Genomic DNA, 22,431 nt, shown 5'->3' with positions numbered 1-22,431 from the left:
TCTGTTAAGTGAGGGGAGGCCTCATGCCCGCCTGGTTCGCAGGGCTGGTGCTGGGTTCCTCTTCCTCACCCCACCCCACCCCGCCCACCCCTCTGGGGCTTCAGCAGACACGCCATCTGTGGCCCCAAGCAGCCGGTCAGAGCCACAACCCCCCCACCCCCACCCCGGTCCCATCGCTGTTCCACACCTCCTTTATCCACAGGTCCCTAACCACCCTCAGCAGGGAGAAACAGACCGCAGGCCCTCTCCCAGCTTCCAAGCTCTCCAGCTCGCCTCCCTGGGGACCCACCCATCTCTTCCCCTCTGGCGTCCTTCACTGCCAGGCCTCAGGATGGAGCTGGCTGGGCCATTCCTGCCTGCCACTAGCACCCCACCCCCACCCAGCAGGCCCCAGAAGCCCCTCTCCAGGGTCTCTGAGGACACCTCAGGCTGCTAAACCCCAAGATTCCTACAGTTCCTGCTGAAATCTGGCTTCTCGGGCCCCACACACCCCGGCTCACTCCTCCAGGCCTGCGGCTTCCATCCCTGCCCTCCCAGACTCCAAATCTCTAATCCTGGCTGGCCTCCTAGACACTGCCCCCTCACCCAATTCGGACTGCCACCCAGATCACCCCTTCCCCCAGCTCCCTCGGGGCCCCTCCCTCCCCCAACCAACAGCTATTTCCTGCCCATGACCATCTCCTGTGCTACACATGGTAGGTGCTCTCAACAGTTCTATTTATGCTGTTGACGCTCATCTTCTTTGCTATGTGCAGAAGCCTACCCCACCCCTCGCCCCTCGCCGGAATAACTGAAACCTCCCAGGTCTCCCCACATCTTGCCGGCCTCCACAATGCATCACAGAGCATCGGAAAGATTGCATCCACCCCACCCCTTTATAAACTCCATAAATCATGAGGGGACCTGAAATTCTCTTTCACACCAGGTTTGTTCAAGTCTGAGGAGAGGAAGGAAATTTGAACAAATCTCCCTTCAAAGGGATCCCTGGGTGGCTCAGTGGTTTAGCGCCTGCCTTTGGCCTGGGGCGCGATCCTGGAGTCCCGGGATTGAGTCCCACGTCCGGCTCCCGGCATGGAGCCTGCTTCTCCCTCCTCCTGTGTCTCTGCCTCTTTCTATCATAAATAAATAAATAAACAAATCTTAAAAAAAAAAAAATCTCCCTTCAAAAAGTCTGGCAGGATTTACTCTGGGGAGGAGAAGTGATCAGGAACACAGAGGGGGTGGTGGGCCAAAGGGAAAAGAAGGGTGGCCTTAAGTGTCAAATTTTACTTTTTAAACAAGAAACACACAAGAGCACCTGGCTGGCTCGGTCGGTAGAGCATGCCTGCCTGACTCTTGATCCTGATCAGGGTTGTGAGTTTTTTTTTTTAATATTTTTTATTTTTTATTTATTCATAGAGACAGAGAGAGAGAGAGAGAGAGAGAGGCAAAGACACAGGCAGAGGGAGAAGCCTGATGTGGGACTCGATCCTGGGTCTCCAGGATCACGCCCTGGGCTGAAGGAGGCGCTAAACTGCTGCACCACCAGGGCTGCGCAGGGTTGAGTTTTGTTCGTGAGCCCTCCCACCCCACCCCACCCCCGTGCCCACCCCCCTCGCCGGGGGAGCGGAGATTACTTAAAAATAAAATCCTTAAAAATAAAATAAAATCACAAACAAGGAACACAAATGTGCTCACATGGCATCAGTATTAACTTCAGACACCCAGATGATTCTGAAGTGAGCCCACCCATTTCCCCAGGTCTCTAGAGGCATAGTTCCCCCAGTGCGGTCCCAGGAGCATCAGCAGTTCCTAGGAACTTGTTAGAAATGCAAATCTTCAGTCTGCCCAGATCTTCTGCAGAATCTGAAACTGGGGGGGCGGGGGGGTGTTGGTGTCCAGCCACCCCTGTTAGGACATTCTCAAAATAAGATACACAGGAATCCCCCGGGGATCTTGCTAGAATGCAGACTCTCGGTTGGCAGGCCTGGGGTGGGCCTGAGGGTCCGCGTTTTGACAAGCTCGCAGGAGATGCTGATGCTGCCAGTCCCGGACCACACTTTGAGAAGCGTCTAGAACAGGGGTCAGCGACCACCCTCTGCCCGGTTTCTAGTCACACAGCCACACCCAATCCTTGACCTACTGCAGTCTACACCGCAGAGTAGCTGGACAGAGACTGCCAGGCATAAACTAGTCACTATCTGGCCCTTTACTGAAAAAGTATGCCAGCCTCTGGTCTAAAGGAGTCTCTTACTTAGTCTGATCCCTCCACCCCCATCCCCTCGTCTCCAGCCTGGCCTCCAATTGTGATTCCAGAGCAGATCAGCATTGTCCTTCTGCAGACTTACTCCCACACTGCCCCTGGCCTCCCCCAGCCCCATCTGTAAGCCGGGGCTGGTGGGACCCAGCCCACCCCCACCTCTCGGAGGTATTATAAACATGCTTGGATCCTGGCCTCCCTCACCAGCCTGAGGCAGGCACCTGGGTCAAGGCCATGAATGGATCTGTGAGCCCGCCCCCCTCCACACACACACACACAAGACACAAGACACATGTGGGAAGGGGGCTCTCTGCATTCTTTATCTCCCACAGGGTCAGCGGCCCTCCAGGGCTCGGTCCCGGGCTATGACGGCCTCCTCAAACTTGATCATGAGCGTGGTGCCCTTGTGCCAGTGTGCCGTGACCTTGGCGGGAAAGCCGCTGTGCGTGAGCACCGCCTCCACGATGCCCGCCGTGAAGCTGGCACAGTTGAGCGTGCTGTTCTCCTTGGGCACAGAGATGTAGGCGTTGATGAGGGGCTCCCGCTCGATGATGTAGAAGGTGCGCGCGTCATCGTTGGCCTGCTCCAGCTTGTCCGCCTCCTTGCCGAAGAGCGCCTTCCACACGGCGCCCTTGACGAACAGCAGAGCACCCAGCACCTTGGTCTCCCGCCGAGCACCCTTTTCGCGGGCCACCAGCGCATCCAGAACGCGGGCGCCCACCTGGCGGCCCAGGGCGGCCAGGCGCGCCTGCAGCTCGGCCACGGAGAAGACCCGGCTCTGGCAATGCTGCACCAGCTCGGAGAAAAGCAGCGCGAAGGCGCTCAGGCTCACCTCGGTGCGGGGCCGCACCAGCGCGCGCTCCAGCAGCGCCGACTTCCCGCGCGTGAAGCGCGCCTCCATGCTTCCGCCGCCCTGCTGGGACACAAGGAGACATGTGTGGTGGCGCGGGGGGGACACGAAGGAGCCCTGCTCCCCCCACCCTCTTTTCCGTGCTCCGTGGCCGACCTCCACATAAAAAAAGAAAGGGGAAGGAGAGGGGGCATCTACCAGTACATAAAGCACGCCTCTTCCAGGGAAGTAAAATGGGGAAATTAGTAAGTTCACACCCTTGGCGAGGAGGGGGCTTGGGCTGGAGGGAAGAGGGGGGCCCCAAGAGGGAGATCAGAAGGGGGGGGACCGGAAGCCATCCAACCTTAGGGTTCCAGGTGGTTGCACCTACGTGAAAAGCACCCTCGCGCCCCCTCTGCCACCTGTGGGAGCAACGAGAGAACTAGTGCATGGGGGAGGAGGCATCAGACCTAGGGCACGGAGGGGACAAGGAGGGGGGGCCGTGAGAAGTCTCAGGCACTCTCCCCCCCCCACCCCGCAAGCCTCCAGCTGCCCCCGCGGACTTCCCGCAGGTGAAGGCAACAGCCGGGAGGGCTTGGGGCTTGGGGGACAAACCAGGAGGAAAGGGCTCTGACAGCGCCCCTCTGGCACGCACGAAGCTCGCCTCCTGGAAGACGTGGACGGGCTTTCGTTCGTAAGGAAGCGTGGGGGGGCGGGGGGCTCAGAGAAGGCGCCGGGAACCCGCCCACCTGCGTGCGCGGCGGCGGGAGACACGGCAGAGGCGGCCGGCGCGCTCCGGGGCGCGGGGGGGGCCTGGAGGGGGCGCGCGGGGGGGCCAGGAGGGGGCGCCAGCCTGCAGTCCCAGGCACCCAGCCCGTGGAGGGTGGGGCTGGAGACCGCAAGGGGCCGCGGGAGAAACCCTGGGGGTGCAGGGGGCGCTGAGACGGTGCGCGGCGGGGCAGGGACCCCGAGGGCGCTGAGACAGCCCCGCCCCGCAGCCTCCGCCCGCGGGTGCGTGAAGCCGCCGTCACGGGGGGGCGGAGGAGCGGGATCCCCGTCCCCATGACGCAGGAAGCGGCCAGAGGCCGGAAGGGTCTGGGGCTACTGGGGCTGCCCCCAACGCGGCCCACGAGAGGGATGGGCCCACCGGGGCGGGGGCTCCAAGACGCGCCCGGGCGCGGCCGTCTACACCGGGAGGGCCCAGCGGAGACGCAGGGGGCGGTGCTGAGCCAGGCAGCGGAGGCCGGCAGGGGCCCGCCCTCCTCAAGGACCCCTGGCGAGGGCCGAAGGGGACGGACCCGGGATCCCCAGGCCCGCGGGAGGCGGGGCGCGGGCGGGGGGCGCGGGCGGGCGGGCGGGGGCTCACCGGGACTCTGCGGCCGTCGGTTCGGCCGAGCTGCTTTACGGCGCCGTAAACCGCCCTGAGTGCGCAGGCGCGGCGGCCGGCCGGGCCCGTGGGCGGGGCGCGCGCGCGCTGGCGGAGATTCCAGAAGCGGCCGCCTGGGGGCGCGCGTGTCCGGGGCGCCCGAGCGGGGTTTGGCTCCGCTCAGACGGCGCGGAGGGTCACCTGCTCGGGGCACGCGCTTGACGGTGGGCCCCCGCGTCTGTCTCCGCGGCCCCGGTGTGCCCGGGCCTGTGTCTGCTTGTCCTGGGGCACACCTACGCCGGGACACGTTCTCCTCCTAGAGACACGTGTCTTCTCGGGCGCGGCTTCTCTTAGGGGCCCAGGCATGCCCGTGTGCGCGCGTTCACCCGTCTTGGGGACACGCGCTTGCCCGTGGGCACATGTCCTCGGGAGGGACCTACATCCGTGAGCCGGGGGCTTAGGGCGCTCGTGGATACACGCTCAGAGGCACAGACACTCGGGAACACAGCTCCGCCCGTGGGCACATGTTGGGCGCCTACACGCGGGGAGACCTTGTGCACCTCCGGCCCCAAACCCGCCTGGGCACACATCTCCGCATGGAGACTCGGTGACTCGCTGGGTGCGCGTCCGGGGACACACAGGGACCCCCTGGCGGCCTTGATCCTGCACGCCCTCGTCCCCCAGGGTTCCTGGGATCATGTCCACGTGCTCACTGTGTGGCTTTCCCCGCGCCCCAACATTTGCCGGACCCTCCCCCGCCAGGTCCCCAAAGCCCCCAGATGCTCCCAGTTCCAGACCCAAAAGCCACATTCTTTTCCATCGGCCTTTATCTTCACAAATCACACAACGTGAGCGCGGGAACAAATGGACATACATGTGTACATGCTCCGAACCCCCTCCGTGACATCCTCAGTCGCTCGTTGGCAGACACCTGTTCACACCAACACAGGTAGTGACAGGGCACCCACAATTACAGTGACACGTGGGGTGCCCCCGCCACGGCTCTGCCGTGACACATTTACACACAACATACCACAGGACAGTCACACGCGTTCACGGTGCTACACATGCTGCCAACAACACGCTGACACACTTTCGTGGTCCCTGCTGACACAGCCACCCACTGTGTCACGCCTTAGGCTCACAACACACGTGGTGCACACACGTGGCCATCTTCACTGGGAGGCGCAGCCCCGTCCGCCAAGCTGCAGCCAGGGCTTCGATGTCCTCGCCTATGTTGAGGTCTCTGCGTGGGATGGAGACCCAGGTCAGGCCACTCCTTCCCCCAGGAGAGAAACTGGGGCCGAATCTGGCTCCCTCATCCCTCTCCCAGCCCCAACTTACATGGCTTTGGCTTCTCCAGCATCTTGGAGATTTCCTGTAACTTACTCTTGATATGGCTTATGTCTGGGAGCAGGAGGACAGGAGAAAGCTGGGGTGGGGTCTCACACAAGACCCCCACCTTTATCGGAAGCCCCCTCCCTGCCCGACTTCTACCCTGGGGTGCTGCAGAGCCCGTGTGCTTGGCGTTCCCAGCAGCATTTAAATGGGACTGACTGACTCAGAAGGTGACATCCATCATGCCTCTAAACCCTCCCGCACTGGGGGTTGGGGAGTGGGACCCCCCTAAAGTCCCCTCCCCCAATTCCCAGCACCCAACATGAGACAAATTCCACCCAACGAAGGTCAGCAAAGGCACCTGCTGTCAGCGTCTTCACCTTCTCACTCGCAAGCTGGGCATTTCTCCCGACCATGGAAATGTCACGCTTGGCCTCCACCAGCAGCTGCCGGACGGTGCTCCAGCCCTGATTCTGCTGCTCCTGGCACTCTTGCACCGAGACGGACACTGGGGCATGCAGTGGGCGTAGCTGTATCACTGCTGATCTCCTTACCCCCACCCCGACCCCCTTGGGCCTCCCCCAGGTCCCGGCCCTCACCATTCCAGAGCTCCCTTTTCAGGGCCAGCAACTCCTGGGACATCTCCAGATCTGTTCAGGAGGAGGGGTGGGGGAGGCAGAAAAACCCTTGAGGAACCCCTGTTTCTGCAGTCCTGAGAACAAGGGTGGGGGAAGGGAGAGGAACGAGGGAGAAGGGAACCAGGGTGGAAACACTGGGCCTTCCCACCTCCTGAGGAACCCTCCACACGGCCCCAGCCCCCCACGGAAAAACAAAACAAAACAACAACAACAAAAACCTTACTCACTCTTCATGAGGACCAAGACTAAGAGAATGATGCAGGACAGGGCGAGGAGCATGTACAGGCTCATGATGACTCTGTGCAGACAACGGGGGAGCTGGCCAGAGTCTGAGGGCAGCCTAGACAGGGTTGGGACTGGGGTAGAGGCAGGACAGGTGACCTCCAGGGCCCAACACCACCACTCAGGCCATCACCACTGACTCTAACACCTTCAGAAGCTCTGTCGCCTGCACCCCCTCTTCCCAATCCTGTAGCCACTGTGACCACTAACACGCACCCTGGCCAGAGCCACCAGCAGCCGTCTCTAATGCTGTCATCATCACCCCCACCCTTACCATCCCCTTTCCCAGCACTCACAACGTCGGCAGTAGCTGTCACCAACACCCACCAACATCGGTGCCTAAGGTTGTCAGCATTGTCCCCAGCAACAGGTCTCACCAGCACCGTCATCGGCCCTGTCTAGGTGGTTCCTTCGTGATCTACTACATGGTCACCTCCTCACCATCACCATCACCCAAACCTTCACCAACACTTCCACCAACACCACCACCACCATCATCATCACCACCTGCGAAGCTAACCACCTGCCCCCCTGCCCCCGGCTGTAACACATGTGCCACCAAGCCCCACACCACTGACCCCGGCCTCCACGTGGTGATCCTTGTTCCCATGATGCCCTACCGTGGGCCCCTCCCAAGGCCGTGTGATGTGTCCTGGCAGGTGGCTGCTTGCTCTGATTCTTGGGTGGTAAATGGCTGCCCTTTGGCTGGTCCTGGTTTCTGAAGGCCAAGGTGATATTCTCATAGTCAGGGTTATCTGCACCTGTGGGTGGGTCAGTGAGAGTGGAAACCTGCCTGGAGCTCTGGGGCAGGGGTGGGGGTGCGAAGGGCGCTCAGAGATCCTGGCTCACTGAACCCCTGCACACAACAGATTTCTGGGGATAAAAGATAAGGAATGGGGAAAATAAGATCTGCTGCTTGGTTAGGTGGAGAGGGTGTGTGGGAGCATTTGGGGGATACACATGCACACATATATTTTGGGGTAGGAGCCCTGTGACCCCACTTTCAGCCCCTTACCTCTCCCATCCCAATCTCGCCCTCCCGACCCCCACCCCCATCACCCCGGGGTACCTAACCTTCCTTATCAGCTGGGACCCTCTGTTTCTTGTCTTTGAAGGCTGCCTGCATCTCGACCTTCTGATTCGTGTAGATTTCCTCAGACTCCATGGTTCCCAGTGGGTCAGTTTACCCACACACATCCCCACCCACCGGAAGGTGTCATGGCAGATGAGGAAATCTCTGGGTTGGGGGAAGGGGGAAGAGAGGTCAGCCTCCTCTTTTCAGGGACCCAGGACCCTCCGACCCTGGGGCATCCTCACCACCCCCCTCCCAGATCAAGAGGGTCTTAGGAGGCCAGAGGTCTCACGGAGGGCCAAGCAGAGAAGCCCATGGACCCAGAGACAGGAACCAGCATGGCCAGGAACGAGCAATAGGAGTGTTAGCTAATGCTATGGCGGTCATCATGTTGCAATATGCAAGTGCATCAGATGAACACCTGTACATCCCAAACTTACACAATGTTATAAGTCAGTTATACTCAATATAAATAAATTTTTAAAATCTTCAGGGATGGTCAAGAACTTTAAAGGAAGCTGTGTATGTGTCTACCCAAATGAACCTCGTCCCCTTCCCCTCTCAGGAGAGAACCTGTGACACCTGGGAGTCTCACCTTTTAGGTTTGGGGTATCTGGGCTTGGAGGCAGGATTTCCAGGCCTCCCACATCTTCCTCCCCCACTCTCTGCCCCAGTCCCGCCCCTCAGCTCCACTCCAAGAAGTTCTACTTCCCTAAAGCCTCATGGGGGAAAGGAACGGATGTGAGGCAAGGGGATCAACCACCGGAGGTCCACCCACATCTGGGACTGAGGCCAGACCCACACCTTGCCCTAACCCTGGACATGGTGTCCCCTCTCCCCGGGGCCCCAGACGGAGAAACACTTGGAAATGCTCACTCTCATCCGCTTGCCTGCTCACCTAACCACACTCACAGACACTCCCGAGAACCGTTACACACCTGCTCACATGTTCCCGTGTCTTGCTCGTTGGCAGCCTTCTACATGTGTTTACCCCAGAGAAATATCCAGAGTCAGGCATTTGCATGTCTGCACTCTGTCTAGGTGTCTTAGAGCTCTCTCTGTGTCTGTGACCTTGAAAACTGGAGCTAAAACTGAGACGTTGGTAGGAAATTCTTTAAGTTTAGCAGAGTGCCTTCTGATAGAAGTATATGTAGACCACATCTTTAAAAATTTCTAGCAGCCACATTAAAAAGACAAAAAAAAAAAAAAAGAGAGAGAGAGAGAGACAGGCTAAATTAATTTTAATGATGTATTTTTTTAACATAATATACTCAAAATGTTATCACTTCAGCATGTAGATGACACTTAAAAATTTTTGGTACTAAATCTCCAAAATCAAACGTGTATTTGCACTTATGGGACATTTCAAGCGTTTGATGGCTGCAATACTGGACAGCACTGGTCTAGACGATTACAGTTCTCTTCCTTTGGAAAAAATAAGTAAAATATAATTAAAACACTTTCTATGTGGGAGAAGTCAGTATGTTTTAGCTTTTTATTTTTTATTTATTTTTTTAAAGATTTATTTTTTATTTATTCATTCATGATAACATAGAGAGAGAGAGGCAGAGACACAACAGGAGGCGGGAGAAGCAGGCTCCATGCTGGAGCCTGACGTGGGACTCGATCCCACGACTCTAGGATGGCGCCCTGAGCCAAAGGCAGGCGCTAAACTGCTGAGCCACCCAGGGATCCCCTGTTTTAGCTTTTTAACTATGTGATTAAGTTTGAGATAACTTTGGATGGTCCCCCAAGGTTTGGTGAAGATAATGTTGTTTTCTTTTATTTTTTTTTAAGATTTTATTTATTTATTCATGAGGGATACAGAGAGAGAAAGAGGCAGAGACGTAGGCAGAGGGAGAAGCAGGCTCCCTCCAGGGAGCCTGATGAAGGATTTGATTCCAGAACTCCGAGATCACCTCCTGAGCCAAAGGCAGACGCTCAACCACTGAGCCACCCAGGTGCCCAATGCTCTGTTTTCTAAACTATTGCCAATCTTGTCTTGACTGACTTTCACAGTGATCAGATGGCAGCTCCTCTCTCTCTGATCTTAGAAGTCCGCAATTGAGAGATTGGACCGTGACGCAGCAGTCACAGAGAAGATGGACCAATGGGCAGCTGGCTCCACCTGTGATGGACAGGTGCAGGGGGTGGGGCGCGGAATTGCACATTTCTGTAGGTCGGTTGAAATTAAGACCAAGGACCATCCAGCCCTCTGGACAAAATAGCAGTTGTGAAACTAAGTGAGCAATCGCAGTGTCCTGAGAGGGCTCTGTGAGGTTTCCTGACCAGCCCTTGACATGGGGTAACACTCTCAATTTTCTTTTAAGAAAGAATGTGTGGGGGCCCCTGGATGGCTCAGTGGTTGAGTGTCTGCCTTTGGCTCAGATGGTGATCCCAGAGTCCTGGGATGGAGTCCCGCATGGGGCTTCCTGCAGGGAGCTTGCCGATGTCTCTGCCTCTGTGTCTCTTTTGCTCGTTCCTGGCCATGCTGGTTCCTGTCTCTGGGTCCATGGGCTTCTCTGCTTGGCCCTCCGTGAGACCTCTGGCCTCCTAAGACCCTCTTGATCTGGGAGGGGGGTGGTGAGGATGCCCCAGGGTCAGAGGGTCCTGGGTCCCTGAAAAGAGGAGACTGAATAAATAAAATCTTTTAAGGGAAAGAAAGAAGAAAGAGAGAAAGAGAAGAAAGAGAAGAAAGGAAAGGAAAGGAAAGGAAAGGAAAGGAAAGGAAAGGAAAGGAAAGGAAAGGAAGAAAAGAAAAGAGAAGAAAAGAAAGGAAGGAAGGAAGGAAAGAAAGAAAGAAAGAAAGAAAGAAAGAAAGAAAGAAAGAAAGAAAGAAAGAAAGAAAGAAAGAAAGAAAATGTGCCTCAAGTCCAGCTAACCATAAACCAGGGATTGGTTTAGAGTGGGCCATGATCTTGGCCCAGCCAATCAGAACCCAAGATTTGGCACAGGGGTGGGCAAATAGCCAGATTCAGCCAATGAAACTCAAGCCTGGGACTTTTGTGGCATTACACAGGATAAAAAGGCATTTCTGCCCCCCCCCCCCCAAGCCGGGAAGATGTAAGGCTGGAGCTGTGATGGGGGAGACCCCACCTGAGAGAGAAGCCAGCACTGAGGAAAGCAGACCTGAGAGAGAGTCAGATCCAGGAGTCATCACCTGAGACCTAGATCCCCCCATACCTGAATCTGTTGTTCTAACCCTGGGCCTCTCGGGGCACTTGGGTGGTTCAGCTGGTTAAGCGTCTGACTCTTGCTTTCAGCTCTGGTCCTTGTTCAGGGTCGTGAGATTGAGCCCTGCATTGGAGTCTGCTTGTGATTCTCTTCCTCTCTCTCTGCCACACCCTCTCTCTATAAAATAAATAAATAAATCTTTAGCCCTGGGCCTCTCAGTAACATATTCAGAAACTTCCTTTTTTTTTTTAAGATTTTATTTTTAAGTAATCTCTACACTGAACACGAGGCTCAAACTCACAACTCTGAGAACAAAAATTGTATGCTTCACCGACTGAGCCAGCCAGGCGCCCCCAGAAACTTCCTTTTACTTTTGCTCAAGCTAGCTTGAGGTGGGGTTTGCGGCACTTGCAACTAGAAGAGTCTTGGCTACCTCAGGGGGGCTGAACAGTTGGCAAGTGAGAGAATGGGGGCTTACGAAGGGGCTTGTTATCCGAGTGTGCACTCTGGGACAGGAGACTGCTGGAATTGAGGGCTCTGAAGAGGATCTTCTTGGGGTCCAAACACAGGGAGACAATTGAGTGGGACTTGGAGATGAAGAGGCATTCAGATCAGGGTCTGGGGGCAAAGGAGTGCAACCCCCTCACCTCGTCCACATCAGTGAGGGACCGGGACAGGCAAGGTTCTAGACTCACCCTCTTGGCTCCTTCCTCAACACAGTTCTATCTGGATGGTCCCACCCCCACCCTATGGCCACAATGGGGTTAGGAGGGAGGATTTAGGAGGGGTATCTCTGAATTGGGGTTTGGGTAGGCTCCAGGGGCAAGAGGAGAGTCTGTGATCTCAGCTCATGGCTACCAGGATGAGACGGGGCCGTGCCATCACACGGGGGGCAGAGGTGGGAGCACAACATGGGAGGGGAGGGATGGGCAGAAGAAAGTCTTGGGCACCACCTGCCACCGCCTTCCTCCCTCCCGGAGACTCCAAAACACCCTGAAAACCAGGATCTCACCCCATCACCCATTCTCCAGTCCATGCAGTATGCTGCTGGGGACTGGGACATTTGACTCTGGGGTCCCTTTCAAGATTGGGCACCGAGTGTCCTGAAATCTGTGTCCGCATCTCTCAAGGGCTAGATTTTAAGACCCCTGGGTTAGGATCCCTAGGCAACTGGACCCTGCATCACCTGGATCTGTGTGCCCCCAGGAAGCTAGGTAGGGGTTGCAGGTGACTCATCGTCCAGATCAGAATTCAGACTGGGACCAATATCATCCAGGCTGAGATGGGGACTTGATGTTGGAAGCAAGAGACTCTGTGTCTATGTGTCCACGTTCCTCTTGCCATGGCCACGCCTGTGTGCACCAGGGGTGCCTTCTTGTGCCTATGTATGTGTCTGTGGGCATGGTGGGTCTCTGTGTGACCATAGTAACCGGGTTGTGTACTGTGTGTGCACATGGCCATGTGTCACTGTGTGCGTACATGCAGTGTGTGCCCCTAGATGGTGTATCCACGTGTGTATGTGGTTATTTATTTAACAGACACTTCCTGTGCGCCTATGTGGCATGCTCTCTTCTGAGTGCCAAGAATACACCCAAGAGCAAACAAGTACCCTGCCCTGCGTTTTCACATTCAAGTGTTCAGGAGGACGGCGTGGCTCTGTGTACTGCAGGTTGTAACTAACTATTCGAAACTGCGCTGCGCGTGTGAAAACGTGAACTTGTGGTTCGTAGCCTCAGGTAAGAATTCTTAGCGGGCTCCTGTGAAGATTGCTTCCTGTCCACCACCCAGCTTTGCCTGTGCCTTGCAGGCTGCTGCTCCATGAAGTTGGGGCTCGGAGCTCTGGGCTGAGAGATGACTCAGGGATCCACCTTGACCCTGGGGCTACTGGGGGCTTGGAGACCTGGAGTGTGTGTGTGTGTGGGGGGGGTTGTCCCTGTTCCAACCAGACCCAGACCCTGAATGAAGCCTCATTGTAGGGGCTGGGGCAGAATGACCCAGTGACTTCCCAGAAAGCGAGACAACCGAGGGTGATCGTCAAGGCGGGCTCAAAGGTAACACTCACTTCCCCTCCTGAAGGAGGTCATGATCCCTGAGTGTGTCCGTAGAGGAAGTTGAGGCCTTGTTCAAGGAGGTGGGGGTGGGGGTACCGCATGGGAGGGGAGGGATGGGCCGAAGAAAGTCAGGGCTCCCCCTCCTCTGCCCTATCACCCCTTCCTCCAGCGTCTATGTGCCCCACTTTTTTCGGAGACGGCAGCTCAGTCCCCCACACCCCATAAAATACAGACAGCGGGGGGCCTGGGTGGCTCAGTGGTTGAGCATCTGCCTTTGGCTCAGAGCGTGGTCCTGGGGTCCCAGGATCCAGTCCTGCATCGGGCTCCCCAAAGGGACCCGGCCTCTCCCTCTGCTTGTGTCTCTGCCTCTGTCTCTCATGAAGAAATATTTTTAAAATATTTTATTTATTTACTCATGAGAGACACAGGCAGAGGGAGAAGCAGGCTCCGTGCAGGGAGCCTGACATGGGACTGGATCCCGGGACTCCAGGATCACGCCCTGGCCTGCAGGCGGCGCTAAACCGCTGAGCCACCCAGGGATTCCCCCAAATAAATAAAATATTTGAAAAAAAAAAAAAAAAGAAAAAGAAAAAAAAAAAAAGAGCGCCCAGACCCTCACCATTTTCTATGTTCTCAGTGTTTATTTCCAGCCCCGCCCCTCGCAGGCCCCGCCCCCGATGCCTCGCCCCGCCCCCTCTGCGGTCTGACCCCGCCCCTCCGGGCCTGGCCACGCACCCCAGCCCGCCCCGCGCTCCCGGGACGTCAGGCGGTGGCCTGCAAGCGGCAGCAGCGCGCCGCGGTCCAGTCCATGCCCGCGCACTGGCAGTGGCATGTGGTCTCGACACGCACGTCCCAGGAGCCGCAGGCGGAGCCACAAGCGCAGGCGGTGACGGCGAAGCCTGCGGGCGGGAGCGGAGGGAGTCTGGCCCCCCAGCAGGAGGCTACGGGCCGGGAGGTGGGGGGGGGGGGAGGGGGGCGGAGCTGGGAGCTCCTACACCCGGGAATGGGAGTTGGATTGCGTGCGCCAGGGAGGCTGGGGGTTGGGGACCTGGACCCCTGTGTGCTAAGGAAATGCGGTCCCGGAGCTGGGACGGGGGGAAGGCTGGGGCTGCAGACCAGGACTCTGGGGAAGTTGACTCGAGAAATAGAGGCTGGACTTAGGGGAAGGGGTTACTGGGTATTGGGAACCTAAGTGAGAGCCTGGAAAAGGAACTTCTGTACTCACCTGCCGGGCAGGTGGCCAGGTCCCCCCTGGAGGTGACGCTCTGGCAGCTCAGGCCAAAGTTCCTTATTGTCTCCAGAACTGCGGGAGGGAGGAAGGAGGGAAGCCCGGGAAGCCGTGATACCAAGAAACCCCTCCCCCCTTCTCGTGGCCCTGGCCCTTGTGGTTTGGAGTTAGGCAGGGGGGCCAGAAAACTTTTCTGAGGAAGGCCCAGGTGGTCCAGGCTCTGGTGGACAGCCATGAGGTGGGGAGCTCACCACCAACTCCCAGGTTCTGTCTTGACTTGGGTGTTTTAGAGGAAGGAGGACTGGGAGCTTCTGCCAAAGGTGGAGCTGGTTGGGGGCTGGGGTTGGGTTGGGCTCTGGATGGGGTTGGCTTGATGGTTGCTGCATGTCAGGGGTTAGGGGGCCTCCGAGGCCCCGGCTGACATTGGAAGCGAGGGTCCTCACTTAAGGAGCTGGTGTCATCCTGGATCTTCTCGTGGATGGCCTCATCCACTGGACACAGAGACTTGCCACACGCCAGCAGCCCCAGGACAGGGAGGAGGAGGGGAAGAGCCTTCATCCTGCTGGTGCTGCAAGAGGGAATGAAGACACCCCCAGCTGGGTCAGTCCCTTCTCATGGAGAGGGTCAGGCCTACTGAGCGGGTGGGCTCTGGAATCATGAGTCCCTGTGGGGGACATGGGCCCCTGGGGCTGGGGTTCTGGGCTGAGCAGAGTAGCTGTCACTTACCCTCTGGATGGACTCAGCAAGCCAAACTTTGGACGCTGGTATTATGCCCCAACCACATCTCCCTCTTTAAGGCTTCTGGATGTGGAGCTTCCTGTATTGGCTCAGGGTCTTGGCCCCCTGGCCCTCCCATCCCACATCCGGGCCAAGAGGAAGCCCCCAGGGCACACTATGGGCCCCCAGGGTGGGAAGCTCTGTCCCCCCCACCCCACCCTCACCACCACAACCACAGTTTCCCCATTCAAGAGTCCACCCATCTCACATCTGGACTGGGACTGGTCCAGGAGGTAGTGCCTGGGGGATGATTCCAGAAGCCCTTGTCTTAGGGACAGGCAAGGAACCAGGAGTTTGCATGCAGGGGCAGGGAATGCAAGCACAACCAAAATAACCCGAATGTGAGAACCGCATACCATGTTCATACCAAGATGCCTATCAACAATAGAATGGATAAAATCATGGTTGTTGCATGTTTTTTTTTTTTCTTTGAAAGGAAAAATCTGCAACAGACGGTGACAAACTTGCAGCCCATGGGACAAATCTGGCCCACTGTCTATTTCTGTGCAACCCTAAGAATGGTTTTTACATCTTTTGTTTTTCTGCTTCTTCTTTTTAAGACACACAGATTTTTAAAATTGTGGCAAAATACATTTCACATTAAATTTATCATTTTAACCATTTTTAAGTGGACAGTCCTGTGACATTAAGCACTCTCATATGGTTAGACAACCATCCCCACTACCCATCTCCAGAACTTTCTCATCTTTCCAAGCTGAAACTCTGTCCCCACAAAACACTAACTCCCCGTCCCCCTCCCTGGGTCCCACCATCTACTTTCTGTGTTTTATGAATTTGTCTGTTCACACCTCAAGTAAGTGGAATCACACAATGCTTATCCTTTTATGTCTCTGCTTTCACTCAGGGTAACGTTTTCAAGATTCATCCGTGCTCTGGCATGGGTCAGAACTTCATCCCTTTTTATGGCTAATATTCCACTGTAGGGACACACCACTATTTTGTTTATCCATTCATCTGTTAGCTGTCCCCTGCTCTGTTGTTGCTACTTCTTGTGAATGATGCCCCCGTAAACCTTGGAACGTGTGAGCATCTCTGAATCCCTGCTTTCGGTTCCCTCGGGTACATATCCGGGAGCGGGAATGCTGGATCATATGGCAATTCTGTGTTTAACTTGTCAAGGAACTGCCAAAAAGTTCTAGCATTTTTAAATCATTGGGGAAAAAAACATTTTAACACTTAGTGACATATGAAAAGTACATGAAATTGAAATCTCAGTGCCCATAAATAAAGTGTTCTTGGAACATAGCCATGCCCACTTTTTTACAGATGGTCCAAGGCTGCTTTCGTAGGTCAGTGCCAGAGTGGAGAAGTTGTGACAGAGACGGTATGGATGGCAGAGATGAACCCAGCTACTATCTGGCCCTTTACAGAAAAAAAATATTTTTGCCCACCCCTGGTCAATAGTAATGAGTGTGAATGAGAGATCCAGTGGATCAATTGCAGCTACAAGCAACAGTCTGGATGATTCTCGCCAACATAACTGTGAGCAAAAGCATCCAGACACAGAGAAGAACACAAATCCATTTATTAAAAAGGACCAAGGCAGGGCACCCTGGTGGCTCAGTCGATTGAGTGTCTGACTCGTTTTTTTGTTTTGTTTTGTTTTGTTTTTTAAGGTTTTATTTATTTATTTGACAGAGAGAGAGAAAGTACAAGCAGGGGGAGCAGCAGAGGGAGAGGGTGAGGGAGAAGCAAGCTCCCCGCTGAGCAGGAAGCCCAACTTGGGGCTCGATCCCAGGACCCTGAGATCATGACCTGAGCCGAAGGCAGACGCTTAAGTGACTGAGCCACCAGGTGCCCCTGAGTGTCCAACTCTAGATTTTGGCTCGGGTCCTGGGATCAAACCCCAGATGGAATTCCCTGCTCAGCAGTTCCCTTCTCCCCCTGCCCCTCCCCCTGGCTCATGTGTTCTCTCTCAAATGAATAAACAAAATATTTTTCTTTAAAAATTAAAAATATGGGACACCTGGGTGGCTCAGCGGTTGATCATCTGCCTTTAGCTCAGGGTTTGTTCCCAGAGTCCTGGGATCGAGTCCCACATCGGGCTCCCTGCATGGAGCCTGCTTCTCCCTCTGCCTGTCTCTGCCTCTTCCCTTTGGGTCTCTCATGAATAAATAGAATCTTAAAAGAATAAAATTAAAAATAAATAAATACAACCGTGTGTATATAGGGCCAACGTGTAGGCAATATTTATTGAGCACCTACTATGTGCCAGATACGATGCTACACATGGTGCATGTAGTGGGGAGCAAGGGGACCCCCCCACCCCGCCTCACACACTTTGCCTTGCCTGTCGGAGGAAGACAGACACCAAGAGAAGGCTCATTAGCCTCCACCTCCACCAGTCATCTGTGCCTCAAAGAAGAGGAACCCAGTTCTGGGAGAGCTTCTGGCATAAGAATGTGGCCCCCAGTGGAAGAATCCAGGGAGGCTTTGTGCAGGAAGAGACGACTGAGTGGAAGGAGGAGGGTGAGCAGGAGAAGCAGTCACACAGGGCATTCTGGGTGAAAGGAACTGCATGTCCCAAGGCCCTGGGGAAGGACAGAGTGCACCAGCTTTGAGGAACCGAAAGAAAACCAGAGGGCAGGAAAGCAGAGAGCCAGGTTGGGGTAAACACATTTCACAGCTCCCTTCCTTGAAGATGCCCAGACACAGCTCGGGCACAAGGGAGCTCGGGACGCAGCAAGAGTCATTTTTTTGAGAGCTCTGATCTTACAAACCCTTTTATCTCAGAACTTTACAGATAAAAGCTTTGGAGGGGCACAGAAGTGGGCAGCTCTGACTACAGGGTGGATGAAAAGCAGGGGGAATGTGTGCAACCCCTGGGATTCTCTGGGGCTTTAGTTTGAAAGCCTTGGTTAAGTAGCAGGAAACGGCCACTTGTCCTTTAATTGTCTTTTAAGAATATAAAAATATTGGGACGCCTGGGTGGCTCAGCGGTTGAGCAGCTGCCTTTGGCTCAGGTCCTGATCCTGGGGTCCTGGGATTGAGTCCCACATCAGGCTCCCCGCAGGGAGCCTGCTTCTCCCTCTGCCTGTGTCTCTGCCTCTCTCTGTGTGTCTCTCAGGAATAAATAAATAAAATATTTTAAAAAGAAGAAAGAAAAGAAAAATATTTTGGGGCCCCTGGGTGGCTCATTCAGAAGAGCATGCCACTTTTGATCTCAGGGTCATGAGTTCAAGCCACACCCTGGTGTAGAGATGACTTTTTTTTTTTTTTAAGATTTTATTTATTTATTCATGAGACACACACACACAGACAGGCAGAGATAAAGAGAGAGGGAGAAGCTCCATGCAGGGAGTCCGATGTGGGACTCGATCCCGGGACTCCAGGATCACGCCCTGAGCGAAAGGCATGTGCTCAACTTCTGAGCCACCCCGGCGTCCCTAGAGATGACTTAAAAAAAATAATAAACTTTAAAAAGTATTTTCATTCCCCCTGATTTCTATCAGTGACACTGGGTTCTTGTGGCCTCAAGTTTGCTTCAAATGCTATCAAAGTTTCAGAGCTGGGTCCTTAAAGCGTATGATAGGGCAGTCACATATTTTATTTTATTTTATTTTATTTTATTTTATTTTATTTTATTTTATTTTATTTTATTTTATTTATTTTATTTTATTTTATTTTATTTTATTATTTTTAGTCACTTATTTTAACATCACTTTTATTGAGGTATGATTTTGATGCATCTTTTTTAAATTTTTTTTATTTTCATGCATCTAAAGTGTTCAGTTGAATGCATTTTGACAAACGTATGTGCTGACATGCTGCATGGATGTTTTGTCCTTCCCAAGTATTGTCATTTTTGTTGTTTTGGTTTTGTTTTGATTTTTAGAGACTGAGAGAGAGCATGCATACGGGGAGGGAGGAGGGTCAGAGGGAGAGGGAGAGAGAGAGTCTTAAGCAGGCTCCATGGCCAGCACAGAGCCTGATGTGGGGCCCAGTCTCAGGACCCTGAGATCATGACCTGAGCCAACATCAAGAGTTGTCCGCTCAGCCGGCGGCTGAGCCACCCACGTGCCCCTCCAAGTTTTAAAAAATAAGCTGTCATTTACATAAAATTAAAATTCACCCTTTTTACTGAGTTCTATGAGTTTTGACAAATGCTTAGAGCTGTGTGATCATCACCACCAAATACTTATAACTTAAATGATAGCTGAGGGATTAAAAGGAGTTTGCCCAAAGATCTTAAGGAAATCTGTGTCCCGAACCCACAGAGAGAGAGAAAGGATTTTCTCTGCTCCTGTTTTCCTGCGGGGCCCAGCACACGTTGTGAATAGTCACAAGTGTTCTCAGATAGTCGCCTCTGTTACTGCGCATCTGTCCTTGAAGGGTGACTTTGAACAAACAGGGCTTGGGAAGCTGCCCTCCAGGAGCAACCTGAGTTTCTGGTGGCTTGCCTCGCTAGATAACAACTCGCTGTCCTGGTGACGGGGCCGAGATGACAGGTGGCTCTGCCAAATCAGAATGCAACCATTGGCACTTGCTTCCTGTGCCACATGAATGACAGCAAATAAAAGCTAAAGTCTTGGAACGCTGCCCGGTGTCTTTAGCAAAAGCTGGGAAGCCTGGCTTCATTTATAAACCCTCCTGACCTGCGGGGGTGGGGGGGGGGTGGATCTGCCTGGCAAAAGGGGAGCCTGACCAGCTAGCTGCCAGCCACACCGGTAGGGAGAGGACAGGCTGTGGCTCTGGCAAGACCCGATGGGGCCAGGTTGTGCCTTGGCACAAGGAACAGCGAGAGCCTAGAGGTTGGGTGGTAAAGACCATGGAGATTTCCAGTGTTAACCACTGGAGTTTCGCCTTTGCAGAGACCCATTCTCACCCTCTCGGTGTCCCTGGGTTCCATGGGCCTCTGGACTCCCTACAGAATATCTTTCTGGGGGCTCCCCAGGGTGTGGGGATGATCGTATCTACAGTTTGGTGAGCAATGCACACATATGACCACCACCCAGTCAGGTAGATATGATTTTTATCTCTGCAAAAGGAGCTGTTGAGGCCCAGAGAGGCCAAGTGACTTGCCTGGGGTCACACAGCGAGTTGGTGGAGGAGTTGGGATTTGAACCTCTCTGGTCTGGCTCAGAACCTGCACCTTTCAGCCCCAAGAAGCGTGTGTGTCTGGTGTGTGTGTGTGGCGGGGGGTGCTCCCTGGATGACCGCAGTGCTTTATTTTAAAAATAAAAAGAAAGGGGGCACCTGCGTGGCTCAGTAGTTGAGCATTTGCCTTTGGCTCAGGGCATGATCCTGGGGTCCTGGGATGGAGTCCTGCCTCAGGCTTTCCCCATAGAGAGCCTGCTTCTCCCTCTGCCTATGTTTCTCCCTCTCTCTGTGTCTCTCATGAATAAACAAATATAATCTTTTTTTAAAAGGCCCTATTTAAAAAGGAATTCAAAGAATAAAGAGTTAATAAATGTTCCCTGATATTCCTACTCATAGGGAGTGGCTATAAGGTAACCTGCACCACCCACTCAACTGAGGAACTGTGAATAAAAGGGGAGTTTGGGGAGGTGGCATCTGGCTTCCTGGGGTAAAACTGAGCCTCCCCCACACCCGGGCCTCCACCACAGGCCGCAGCGCTCTCTGCACACTGTCTCCCCGATTCCCCAAGCAACGGCTGTGCAGTTTCACAGATGGGAAAATGAGGCTGGGTGAGGTTGACTCACTTTCAAAGGGGAGATTTCACTCAGATTTGTCCCATGCCAAAGGCTTCATCATGGGGTGAGCGATATGGGAAACAAAGGCAGAAGAAGAATTATTGAATTTCCTCACTACCTACAGCCCATTGACTAGTCCTTGGAAGAAGCAGGGTGACCTTGCTCTAGGGACTCAACTGCCTCCATGTTAATACTTGGCTAAGGGCAAAAGTCTATCTTAGCCTGACTCCCAGGATCCTGTAGGTCTACTTTGACATATAAAAATTCCTTTAGAATTCTCCTTTATCTCTACCAGCCAAGATACATATCGCCAATCATCCCCCAAGCACATGGCCCACTGATATACATCTGAAGGGTCTCATGACTCAGGTTTTATTAGATGGTAACAAATGACCTTTCCCAACAATAGCTGGCCCCTCAAGGTCCTGGAAACCTTGCTTCAGAAATTCCTCAGAGACTTATGGTCTCCCTAATCCCCTCCCAATTTGAGAGTATATAATGGGCCACTCATGACCCCAGTGCAGCTCTTTCTGCCCATGGGTCCTGTCCCCATGCTTTAATAAAATCACCTTTTTGCACCAAAGACATCTCAAGAATTCTTTCTCGGCCATTGACCTTGAACCCTAATGTCTTTTCCTACATCAGAGACCAATACATGGACCAGGGTGGAGATGCATGGAGGGATGCATGGAGGGCAAACTATGGGGGGGTAGGAAGAGTTTTGTTGAAATCCCTTCAACCCAGCCTAGCTTTCTTAGATTCCACATATCAATCTTAAAAAAACAAAACAAAACAAAAACAAAAACAAAAACAAAAAGAAACTTGGAGCACCTGGCCAGCTCATTTGGAAGAGCATGCAACTCTTCATCTCAGGGTCATGAGTTCACACCCCACATTGGGTGTAGACATTACTTACATAAATAAAGAGGGTGCCTGGGTGGCTCAGTCAGTTAAGTGTCTGCCTTGGGCTCAGGTCATGATCCCAGGGTCCTGGGATTGAGTCTTGCCTCAGGCTCCCTGCTCTGCAGGGAGTTTCTTTCTCCCTCTGCCCCTCCCCCAACTCGTTTTTTCTCTCTCTCTCTCTCTCTCCCTTTCTATCCCTTAAATAAATAAATAAAAATTTAAAAAACAAACTTAAAAAAAAAACAACAACAAAAAACTGGGGCACCTGGGTGGCTCAGTTGAGTGTCTGACTCTTAGTTTCCACCCAGGTCCTAATCTCAGGGTCCTGGGATGGAACCCCATGTTGGCTCTACACTCAGCTCAGAGTCTGTTTGAGACTCTTTCTCCCTCTTGCTCGGTGCCTCCCCCCTGCCCGCTCTCTCTCTAAAACAAATAAATAATGGGATCCCTGAGTGGCTCAGCAGTTGAGCATCTGCCTTCGGCTCAGGGGGTGACCCTGGGGTTCTGGGATCGAGTCCCACATCGGGCTCCCTGCATGGAAGCTGCTTCTCCCTCTGCCTGTGTCTCTGTCTCTCTCTCTCTCTCTCTCTCTCTCTCTGTGTGTGTGTGTGTGTCTCTCATGAATAAATAAAATCTTTAAAAAAAATCTTTTATATAAACAAAGAAAACCGCAAAACTTCACAGAAACAGAGCAGATCAGTGGGGGTGGAGAAATAGGTGAAGGTTGTCAAAAGTTCCAATCTCCGGTAGTTAACACTACTGTATTGTACATTTGAAAGTTGCTTAGGGACGCCTGGGTGGCTCAGTGGTTGAGCAACTGCCTTCAACTCAGGTCAGGATCCTGGGGTCCTGGAATCGA

General features: G+C 53.9%; 3 protein-coding genes across 9 annotated transcripts; all 3 read right to left on the bottom strand.

Moving 5' to 3' along the window:
• Positions 1-2,537: 2,537 nt before the first annotated feature.
• TRAPPC5 (trafficking protein particle complex subunit 5) lies at positions 2,538-4,508 on the bottom strand. Of its 7 annotated transcripts, none has more exons than XM_072787462.1 (3): positions 4,435-4,508; positions 3,433-3,490; positions 2,538-3,152 (listed from the first exon to the last, which is right to left on the bottom strand). In XM_072787462.1, exon 3 carries the CDS (start codon positions 3,138-3,140, stop codon positions 2,574-2,576), a length of 567 nt encoding a protein of 188 aa, XP_072643563.1. In that variant the 5' UTR covers positions 3,141-3,152; positions 3,433-3,490; positions 4,435-4,508; the 3' UTR covers positions 2,538-2,573. The 7 variants fall into 7 exon arrangements, with proteins under 7 accessions (XP_072643563.1, XP_072643567.1, XP_072643570.1 ...); XM_072787466.1 differs by having other exon boundaries at positions 2,538-3,155; positions 4,435-4,476; XM_072787469.1 differs by having other exon boundaries at positions 3,460-3,490; positions 4,435-4,476.
• Positions 4,509-5,243: 735 nt separating this feature from the next.
• On the bottom strand, positions 5,244-7,924 carry MCEMP1 (mast cell expressed membrane protein 1). Its single transcript, XM_072787461.1, has 7 exons — positions 7,767-7,924; positions 7,313-7,453; positions 6,638-6,766; positions 6,372-6,422; positions 6,134-6,280; positions 5,779-5,841; positions 5,244-5,680 (listed from the first exon to the last, which is right to left on the bottom strand). Coding segments are annotated over exons 1-7 (624 nt in total). The 5' UTR covers positions 7,858-7,924; the 3' UTR covers positions 5,244-5,678.
• A 5,686-nt stretch (positions 7,925-13,610) lies between these two features.
• On the bottom strand, positions 13,611-15,097 carry RETN (resistin). Its single transcript, XM_072787460.1, has 4 exons — positions 14,944-15,097; positions 14,661-14,785; positions 14,215-14,292; positions 13,611-13,888 (listed from the first exon to the last, which is right to left on the bottom strand). The coding sequence occupies exons 2-4, from the start codon at positions 14,773-14,775 to the stop codon at positions 13,752-13,754; spliced, it is 330 nt and encodes a 109-aa protein (XP_072643561.1). The 5' UTR covers positions 14,776-14,785; positions 14,944-15,097; the 3' UTR covers positions 13,611-13,751.
• Between the last annotated feature and the right edge of the window lie 7,334 nt (positions 15,098-22,431).

Source organism: Canis lupus, chromosome 19 (genome assembly GCF_048164855.1).
Source record: "Canis lupus baileyi chromosome 19, mCanLup2.hap1, whole genome shotgun sequence".
NCBI lineage: Eukaryota > Metazoa > Chordata > Mammalia > Carnivora > Canidae > Canis > Canis lupus.
The sequence above is the reverse complement of the archived record's forward strand: the minus strand, read 5'-3'. Positions and strand labels throughout refer to the sequence as shown.

Bases quoted from the DNA above. Each gene is read 5' to 3' on its own strand.
- TRAPPC5 (XM_072787462.1), bottom strand. From the start codon at position 3,140: ATGGAGGCGCGCTTCACGCGCGGGAAGTCGGCGCTGCTGGAGCGCGCG.
- MCEMP1 (XM_072787461.1), bottom strand. From the start codon at position 7,857: ATGGAGTCTGAGGAAATCTACACGAATCAGAAGGTCGAGATGCAGGCA. The intron at 7,454-7,766 runs GTTAGGTACCCC...ACCCACCCACAG, and splicing joins GGTCCCAGCTGATAAGGAAG to GTGCAGATAACCCTGACTAT. The intron at 6,767-7,312 runs GTAGGGCATCAT...CCTCTACCCCAG, and splicing joins GGCCTTGGGAGGGGCCCACG to TCCCAACCCTGTCTAGGCTG.
- RETN (XM_072787460.1), bottom strand. From the start codon at position 14,775: ATGAAGGCTCTTCCCCTCCTCCTCCCTGTCCTGGGGCTGCTGGCGTGT. The intron at 14,293-14,660 runs GTGAGGACCCTC...TCCCTCCCGCAG, and splicing joins GGATGACACCAGCTCCTTAA to TTCTGGAGACAATAAGGAAC. The intron at 13,889-14,214 runs GTGAGTACAGAA...TCCCGCCCGCAG, and splicing joins CCTGGCCACCTGCCCGGCAG to GCTTCGCCGTCACCGCCTGC.